The sequence below is a fragment of the Babylonia areolata genome, chromosome 2, assembly GCF_041734735.1.
Source record: "Babylonia areolata isolate BAREFJ2019XMU chromosome 2, ASM4173473v1, whole genome shotgun sequence".
Taxonomy (NCBI): Eukaryota; Metazoa; Mollusca; class Gastropoda; order Neogastropoda; family Buccinidae; genus Babylonia; species Babylonia areolata.
Window position 1 is genome coordinate 61,438,816 of NC_134877.1, and position 9,918 is coordinate 61,448,733.

A 9,918-nucleotide genomic window follows, 5' to 3' on the forward strand; every position below is an offset into this window, starting at 1 on the left:
AACCAAGATATAACAGATATAGATACGGAAACCCACCTGGGCTGTAAGGGCCTCCGGTCAGAATCCGAGCGATTTGACATAACTGGATTTTGTGATCCGCCAGCGATTAAGAAAATGAATAGGTAATGGAGCTGAATTTAGGATGCTAAAGAGGGACGGAAAGAATCGTACCTTAGCATCCTAAATTCCTGATTTGAATTTAGGACTGAAGTCGCTGAAGTGCGACTTTACCAGACCCCGTTTCGACATGGTGATCATGCGTTATTGGGAAAGGCACTTTACTCCGATTTTCCTCACTCCACCCAGGTGTGAACGGGTACCTGTCCGCCGGTTGGGGATAGTTAAATGTGGTAAGACACGTGCGAAAGGAGTAAGCACCGCCTTCATAGGCCAAGCCCAAGCTACAATGACTGTCAGTGAATTCACTGTCCCTCTGGACCTTAAACCTGGGTTTGGCCACATTCAGTGGGGATAATTTGGTCTGCAATGTCTGCAGTCGAGTTTTTATTAAAAAAAACAACAACAACAACAACAACAAAAAAACACACACAAAAAAAACAAAAACAAAACAAAAACAAAACAAAACAAAACAAAAAAAAACAACCAACAACCCACCTCTTCTGAAAAAAGTAATGTATTCGTGAAGTTGCACATAAATAAAAGTATCATTTTTTTCATATAAAGGGGGCAGGGGGGCGGGGGGAGGTAAGAATTGTCACATTCGCACAGTTCGCTTTGTTCGAAACTTCGTCAGAATCCCATTAGAGCCTGTCAACTTACCCTGCACAGTTTGATGTGTGGAACGAGGACAGAGCAGGCTCGATCGCTATTTGTGGAGACAAAAATCAGCCCAGCCCCAGCCCAGCTCATGTCAAACCGATTGGCCCAAAGTCTTCGCCAATTGGTCAGTTTGTCATCATTTGTGGCATCAACCAACAGAACAGTTCAGGTGATTGGTTACTTGAAGGTGAGGCGGCATGCAGCGGGAAGCAAACGGAGAGAAGTTATGACTGCACGGCTCAAGATTACAACAGGTATGCAACCTTTTGAAACGTATAAATGGAACAGTTTGTTGACATTTTCACGAGAGATAAAGTGCAGAAATGTTTGCATTCCAGAAATAAGGATGTTTCAGCTATGAATCGAGTGTAGTCAGATTAATTTAGTCGTTTTGCAAGACGCTCTCGCCTCGGCGTCTGCTGTCGAGGGCCCATGGAAATGGAAAGTAGGCTAATTACTTTATTCACCGAATAAACTCAGACGTACGCAGAAACACACAAACAATGAATGGATATAAAATAACAGAAATCAAGATGTGTGTTTTCACGATTTCGCCTCCAAGATAATGAGAGAACCTAAAATTTTTTAATTGTCTGCTGAAAATGATTTTAGTGACAAAGATTTCCAAGGAAGACAGACCGTCAGACGTCACATGCCTTGCATTCCTTTTTAATTAGTTTTTATTATTTTTAGATTGCAAAAAAAGAATCATTTCCGCAGACACACTTAGCACATACAACGTACGTCTAATTATTTGATTCATAAAGCTTGAAAGATTAAAGTCTACCACTGTACCAGAACAGTTCGTGTTAAACATAGAATTAATAAGAGAGATTACTTTTGCACCAGTTTACACCAAGGCAGTACCATCACGTGCTTGGCGGGATGGGGAAGGGGAGGATTAACCGATACGATAATCAGACCCACCACAGTATTGCAGTAGTTATCATGCTCTTGGTATTGCCATGGTGTTGAAGAGCGCCACAAATTTTCTGACGGCTGGGATGTTTCAGATTAAACAAGATCGATTTATGGCCAGAACCAGACATAAACAATCCATTCCCCCAACCCCAAAGAAAGAACATGAAAACAAAACAAACGGTGAAAATGGAATTAAAAAAAGGGGGAAAAAACCCCCAAAAGGATTATAATGTATACTTTTATAAAAAAAAAAAAAAAAAAAAGTACAGATTTTCGCCACCCCTCTACAAAGGCATTTCAAAATCATATAATGAAATAAATGCCAAAGTTTACTGGAAGTCTGAAAAAATGGTCGCTGATTTTGTTCAAAACCTGGAATGCTGTGAAAAACAAAACAGAAACAAAACGACACCTCCATAAAGGAAAACAAAAACCCTTCCAATCTTTGAAAAAAATTTAAAGATGAACTCAGAAATTAAAAAAAAAAGAAAAAAAAGAAGCAAAACAAGCAAAACAAAACAAAACACACACACACACACACACACACACACACACACACACACACACAATAAAAAAACCAACAAAAAAACCCACAAAAAAACTAGCAACATCATTTCCACCAACTGTCCAAAGACAATCAGAAACCAGAAAGATTGAACCATTTATTTCACCTGTAGCTGGAAGGATTTCCTTTCATTCCCCTTGTATGTCACAGCTTTCATTTGAATATCAAGCTGTGTGTGTTGGAAGTAACTGGATTTAACTTGTTGGCAAGTAAAGATTCTTGATATGCACTTTTGATAGGGTGACTCAATTTTTTCATTTGTGAGGGGGTGGTGGTGTAGGAAGTCTGAAGTTCTGTTGAAAGATAAGAACTACTTCATAATGCAAAAGCACATGGCATTATAGGGAAGGCTTTGGCCATTTTTCTAGACTCATAACTTTAAAATTTCTGCACCAATTTTCATGTTAAACTCCATAGTTCAGTTCACTAACCCAAGGAGGTGTCCCTACATTTGGACAAATCCATATATACTACACCACTGACCAGCAATGTAACCCAACATGCTTAAAGATAATCCATAGCTTGTATAAAATAAACTGTCTTGCTTTTCAGAACATCTCTGTGAGACTGCATTCACTGAAATAGGGATATTTTGTCCTCATTGATAATCAAACTGGAGTAGAATTGTATAGTTTCTAGTATTGTTGATCTATCAGCCCCATTCCATATGTACAACAAGAAATGTGCATTGGTCTGCCAATGCCTGCATGCCAGAAGTGCTGCTTTTTGTGGTCTTTTTTGTGTGCTTGTGCAAATCTAAGTAGAACACTCTGAACAGGCATGAGCTGTATTTGTTCGGTGGGTGTGCAAGTGTCACAGCAGAACATTTAGCGACAAGAATGGAATGAATGAAATTTGCCTTGTATATTGGTAACAGTGTTTCACCAAGAAAGGACTAGTCTTGGTTGATATTGGGAGGTGTAGTGGATTTTTTTTAATTAAAATTTTTTTTCTCTCTCTCTCCTTCTTCTGGGCCAACCAGTTCAACTGAAGTAAATGCAGTGCCAAAGGTCAGTTTGGTGACTGAAAAGATGCGCTTCTTTCTGTTCGGTTTTTGTTTCTGTTCTGGAATCTCTTCAGCATCATTTGGAGGCTGTTATCATGGTCTGTCTGTGACTGTCGTGTATGGTTTTTCAGAACTGTTCTTGCCATCTGTAATGTTGGACTGAAGTACCTTTAAACTAATGGAAGTGGAATAATGGATGGGAATTCAGACAGTTTTGACATGCATTTGTCGTGAACAAAACTGCCATCACAGTGAGACAGGTTTGCATGGATTTTAGTTACCACTTTCTATTCATATAAACCAAAACATTTGTTTGCACGTCTTTTCAAGCAGGAATATGGTGAAAGCGCTGGAAGGAACAGAGATGATGAAAACAGAGGGAGGGGCAGAGGTAGTGAAAACAGAAGGAACAACGATGGTGGAAACAGAGAAAGGGACAGCGCAGAAAGGACTGTCCTTTGAGGTGCAGAAGTTGCTGGCAAACAAATACGTCATGATCCTTGGAGACAGTAGTGAGTGTGGTACACACTACCATGACTTCTTCCCACTTTCCTTCTCCATTTCTCTGTTAGTATTTCTGTTGGTCGCTAATTTGTGTTTCCTTTTCTCTCTCGCTCATGCTTTCTCAGACAGTGACATGAAGGCATTTCCTGTGATTAGAAAAAGCCAATTAAATTTGCATGCTGTTGACAGAATATGTGAAGCTTGATATATCTTTTCACTTTGTCATGGGACTTTGTCTCCATTACAGGCCGGGCCAGTTGAGGGTTAAAAAGTGAGTAAGTTTGAATGAGCAGAGTTGATACTTTGGTAATAATCAGTTAATATTTTTGGAAAAAGAACAAAACAGGCAAGAAGAAAACATGCTGTCAACACAGTTTTGAATTGTTTCTTCTTTTTGGGATATTTTTTTAAAGCTCTTCTAATCAAGGAACAGTTGAAAAGTTTGCTTGTCTTAGAATCAGTCATGTGACATTGATGAGACTGCTTGTCTTAAAATTAATGTGATAAATTGAATACAGATTATTTTAATGATAATTTTGGGGAAAAAAGGGGGAAAAAAAAGCTATTTTGGGAATTGTGGCAAAAAAAAGAAGAAAAAGATGAGTATGGAGGGAGGTGCTTGGGTGTGAGCAATGTTTTAAACAAAACAGTTGAGATTTTTTGTTGTTGTTTTTTTTTTTTAAAGTAATTTTTTCATGTTTCCACTTTGGTTTTGTTTCATTTACTGGTGTGTACATCTTCCTCAGACCACCGGGGAGTCTACAAGGACCTGGTTCTGCTGCTGCAGAAGAATGAAATGCTAAGTCAGCATGAACTGAGATCAAAGGTTGGATTTTGTATCCTTGACAGTGAAACTTGCCTTTCCTTTATTGCAGTTTATTTTATAACTTAATGCACATTTCCATTTTGTGTATGTGTGATACTTAAAACAAGTCTAGTTTACATGTTTTAGATGTGTGTGTGCCCATGCATGAAGTACATACAATATATTAAAAGAAACAAAAAAACAAACAAACAAAAAAACAACATACAAGTGGTGAAAGTGGCATACTTTTAGGAAGTACTGGTAATGGAGCATCAAAGTTGACATGATGGCAGACAGCAGGACATTATAAGACTTGTTTTTCAGATGTTCTTGAACAGAGATGAGATTTATTTAGCAGGTAGAAATAGTGGGCAGAAATCTTTTTCTTTGGAGACTAATCTTCACAGAAATAGTTTGGTTTATATCTTTGCCTTTTATTTTGAATGTAGTGAAAGTTTCTCCCAGCTGAAGATGTCTGTGAATCCCCAAAACTGAGAACAGTCATCAGGTAAGAAACCATGTGGTTTTATCTGCAGTGCATTTTTACTGCTGAATTTACCCATGAAGCATAAAGGTAAAAGAACAGACATGCATGAAAAATCCTTTTTTGACTATGCAGGGTTTCATCAGAAAATGAAGGCACACACTTAAGTTCTGCTGCACCTGGATGCCAGACATAATTTTATTAGTATTACAAAAAAATCTTTCACTCCCACCCATGGAATTGTCAAATTCTTCATTGATGTGCTGTAATTTAATCTATACTATTAGTCTACTGCAGTTAACTATTTTTATGTTTCCTTTTCCTTGGTTTGTCTGTGGTTTTGTAGAAAAAGGACTGGTGATTAAGTTTATTTATTTATTTATAGTCTTTTCATCTAAGTTGATGATACTAGACTGAAAATAAATGATAAACTGGTGATTAAGCAGGCAAACTATGCTGCAGGGAGAGCTGACCTTTAGAAACGACACCCTGGTTGAGGGAGGCGTGAAAGGCGAGCTGTGCAATGGTGTGAGCTACACTGAGCAGAGAGAGTACCAGACTCCCTCGCATCTTGTCCAGTTCAACTTCATCACTCGCTGCTACAACCAGTACATTGAGTCCATCCTGCAGAAGATTTCCACGGGGCCAGCTCCTGACCTCCTTGTCATGAACTCCTGTTTGTGGGACCTGACCAGGTAAGAGATGTATGTAGTGGGTGGCTGTTTGCCGCTGGACTGTTCACTGACTTGAAAAATGAAGGCAGATTGATTGATTGTAGAAGTTCTGTTGATGTTTGGGCTTTTGTAGGCCAGGGATCAAAGGTGTGAGCTGTACAATATGAACAAACATATTTGTTTGTACCATTTTGTTTTGTCTCTGCAAAAATATTTTTCTTGTATTGTACAGTTTTTTTATTCTTATTTTCATAATTGTTCTTGGATATAGTTTTAACTGTTCTTAGATTTTTTATGATTTTCCATTGTTTTGGATATTTGTCTTGTTGCAGTTGAACTCTCCACCACATTCCACTCCAGTTCTTCAGTTTAGAGTATGGCTGGGTTTGATCAGAAGTGAAAAAAATGGGAGAGGGTTGTTGATTCACTCTTTAATAGAGAAAACAGTTCTGCATGAAGACTTAGCTTTAAGTACTAACTGCAATTTTTGTTCTTGCAGAATGAAGTTGGCAGGACCAATTTAATGGGAGATGTGAGATCAAATCAGATTGAGTAATGTCCAGTGGTTACAAAGAGGTAGGATCAAGCATCTTTGATGTGTGTTTTGTCCAGCATGTTGAGCCTGGATATTTTACTATGGAGTAGTGCTTTATAAGACTCATCCATTGTTTTTACATAGATATGATCCCACTGCTTGATGGTGCAGGTATGGCAGAAATCCAATGAAGCAGTACAAAGACAAAATGACCAAGCTGTGTGGCCGACTGGTGCAGGTGTTAGGACCCGACACCCTGTTCGTTTGGACCACCACTCTGCCCATCTCAAAGAAGGCCCATGGAGGATTTCTCACACCGGATGTGGTGTACAAGAGCCAGATGCTGACCAGAGAAGTTCTGGAAGCTAACTTTCAGGCACGCAACATTGTGGTGGACCATGGCTTCAAGGTTCTGGATCTCCACTGCTGGTTTCGCAACAAGTTGGAATTGCGTACACAGGATGGAGTTCACTGGTTAGTTTGCGTAGTTAAGAGTGGTAATAATTTTAATGACATGTCTTCATTGAGATATTATTCCCTATTGGAGTTAATAACATTCTGTATTTTGTTGTATGTGTAGTCTGTCTTGCCTTTTGAGCCCACAGGGCACTGGATTGATGGTGTGATAACACTTTGACCGGCTGTTGGAATGGAGCCTACTTCTGCTGCCCTGTTCTGCTGGTGTCACTTCTAATCTTGTCCCTCAGTGCCAAGAAGATTAAAAAAAACAAAAACAAACCAAGAGCGGTATCCAGAACTATTGATCAGCATCCAACCCCATTAACAACTAAACCATTCTGTCATTGTGACTGAATAATTGATTGAAAATGTTGAAGCCAGTAAAGCACACAAAGTCAGAAGCATCTCATCTATCAGTTTTGTCTCTGAGCCAATCCTCAAGGCAGGCAAAAAGTGATGCAGCAAATTGATTCCATTAGATCTAGATCTGGGGTTCAAGCATGTTCTTGGAATGTCAGTGTCAAATATGGTTTCTTGATCATGTGTGCCAATAACAAAAATGGTTCTACCTTCAAAAGTCCTAAGTTTTTAAGTGAGTTGTTGGTATTCTCAGTCAGGTCTTTTCTCGGACACTGAAACTGTAAGGGTATTATCTTAAAGCAAGTTTCTCATCAAACATTGTGGAAGTGTTGCCACATAGTTTTTGTGTTCTTTGTGTGGGCTGATGGTTGAAAGAACTGAATAGGTGCAGTGTTTGAGACTTGGTGTGGTGTGTTTATGAGTCCATTTAGAATATATCTTGTTTGCTAGGTTGTGTGAAAGACACAGAAAGATGAACTAGTAAATTGATATAGTCTTTCCCCCCTTAAAACCTCCATTAATTCAATATTAATTTAATGGATAGATGGTCATTAATTTAATTTATTTGTCAACTGTATGTTTTAGTTAGTCTGAAGATTTAAATATTTTTTCCACTCTCTCTCTCTTGTTGCTGAAGAAAAGGTTCTGTTTAGAAAATGAGTGATAAAACAATATAGGAAGAAGAAGAGCAATATTATAAGAGCTTAATACTGTATGATTACCTTTATGCATGTACTGATATGCAGCCAGTGATGAGGTAAGTTTTGGATTGAATTGCATCACTTGGTTAGCTCACGCAGTAGCCTTTTCAGCAGGAAGGGTTATCTGGCCACTGTTCTTCTCTATTGATCCAAAGGTGTGATCATCTCTGGGAAAGAGCTGGTTGGATCTGGAAAAAAACTGCTGCGATACTTAGCCTAGTGATGAGATTCCAACCTACCATCTTTCAGTTGGTCAGTTACACTAATCAATGCTTCACATGATCTTGTAAACTCAGTTGCACCACACTGTTTCAAATGCTGTTCTTTCTGTCTCAGGTGTAGCGTTGGCCATCGCTTCCTGAGCAAGTTGCTTTTGACCTCCGTAGCGCACTGTTGGGGGGTTCCGTTTCCACCAATGCCTTATCTTCCCTCTCACCATCGAGTCAAAGCAGAGAAGCAAATGCCTTCGCAGCTCAAGTCACTGATGGCTTCTGCGGGACAGGTGGAGAGGCATGGTCAGAAACTGCTTCAGGCCACCACTCTCCCATACAAACGCCCTGCTCCATATTGTGTTCCTTCAGTGTTTCAGGAAAAACTCTTCTGCTGTGATTTTTTTATGCTGGCAACTAACAACTGTAACACACCTGTTCAGTTCACTGCTTTGTCAAACTATTTGAGAACTGAGCCATCTGTTCAGAGCACTGTTCCTGTTCCACTCATTCAGAACAGTACCTTAAAACCACCCTCCACCTTTGCATCACTTCCCAGTCAGAAAGCTGCACCATCTGGTTTATCAACGCAAACGGTAACCTCAAAGCGATTAGGTATGACTACTGTTACTGTCAAACGTGAGCCCCTTAGTCTTACCTCAAAGCAATCAAATAAGGCTGCTTCAAACTCTGAGACAATGAACTGGCCAACACAGACCTTACAGTCATGCAGTGAGAGGGCCGTTACGATCAAGTCTGAGCCCCTTAGCCTAAACTTGAAGCCATCAAACTCTGAAACATTCACTCAGAATGCTCCTGCCTCCAAGCCACCCAATGGGAAAACCCCAACTTCTGAGTCATCTGATCAGAGCACATGGGTCTCTAAGTCATCAGGTGAAAATGGTCAGACATGTCCATCATCCAGCACAAATGCTAAGAGCAGTACAGGCAGTGCACAACAGGAGAAACCAAACCCCCCAAAACGAAAGACTGAAAAGAGAAAAGCACAAAGGACCATCAAGACTGAGGTGATATGTGACAGATGGTCAACTTGCAACAGAGGAGCACCCTTTCAGAATGTCAGATCGTTATTAGCTGTTGGACCAGCACATCAGAACAGTTGGTGGCCTTCATCTTTTCAGGGTGGCAGAGGAAGGACCAATGGTGGGGAACGGTTCTGGTCTTATGGGTTCAATGAACAGTGCTCTGGCCAGCAAGGGATGAATGAAATGTACTGTCAAAACAACCCGCACTTTGGCCACCAGTATACCAAGCAGTATAACCAGTACCATGGCAATCAGCACTACCCTGGCAATCCTATACATCGAAACTATCAATGCTCTTTCAATCAACACCACCAGTTCCCTGTCAATCAATATAATCAGCACCCCTTCAACAATGCAGGCAACTGGCCAAATACTTGGAACATCAAACAGAAGAACTTCAAAGGGTTCACCATGCCTCAGACCCCTGCTCCTTCTGAGTTCTTCAACAGCTGGGCTGAATACTCTAATGACAATTTTATTGGACCTCAGCGTCATCCATATGTTGCAAGACGTGCTGGAGGGTATTGTGGTTACTAGACTTAATTTTGCTTCATTGTCTTTGCATGACCATGATCTATATTATGCCAGAATTCAATTTTACATGTTGAAAGACAGGTCTACAGTGCCTTGTTGGATGCAGGATGTGTTTTCCATTGCCTGTGGAAGACTGATGGTATGAAACATTTGATGACCCATTATCTTGTCATGTGTTGAAACTCAGAGAAAGAAGATGGTTGCACATACCTTGCAGGAGAGAATGTATTATTTTAAAATGTTTTTTTGACTCACTTGTGTAAACAAAGTGAGTCTATGTTTTAACCCGGTGTTCGGTTGTCTGTCTGTGTGTGTGTGTGTGTGTGTGTGTGTGT

At 39.9% G+C, this 9,918-nt stretch overlaps 1 protein-coding gene across 1 annotated transcript; it reads left to right on the forward strand.

Moving 5' to 3' along the window:
- Window positions 1-3,640: 3,640 nt before the first annotated feature.
- On the forward strand, window positions 3,641-9,819 carry LOC143279539 (uncharacterized). Its single transcript, XM_076583608.1, has 5 exons — window positions 3,641-3,784; window positions 4,523-4,602; window positions 5,528-5,760; window positions 6,446-6,748; window positions 8,131-9,819. Exons 1-5 carry the CDS (start codon window positions 3,688-3,690, stop codon window positions 9,584-9,586), a joined length of 2,169 nt encoding a protein of 722 aa, XP_076439723.1. The 5' UTR covers window positions 3,641-3,687; the 3' UTR covers window positions 9,587-9,819.
- The last annotated feature ends 99 nt before the right edge of the window (window positions 9,820-9,918 follow it).

Excerpts from the sequence above, each read along its gene's own strand:
- LOC143279539 (XM_076583608.1), top strand. The coding sequence starts at position 3,688 with ATGGTGGAAACAGAGAAAGGGACAGCGCAGAAAGGACTGTCCTTTGAG. Across the intron at positions 3,785-4,522 it reads CATGATCCTTGGAGACAGTA|ACCACCGGGGAGTCTACAAG; the intron begins GTGAGTGTGGTA and ends CATCTTCCTCAG. Across the intron at positions 6,749-8,130 it reads ACACAGGATGGAGTTCACTG|GTGTAGCGTTGGCCATCGCT; the intron begins GTTAGTTTGCGT and ends TTTCTGTCTCAG.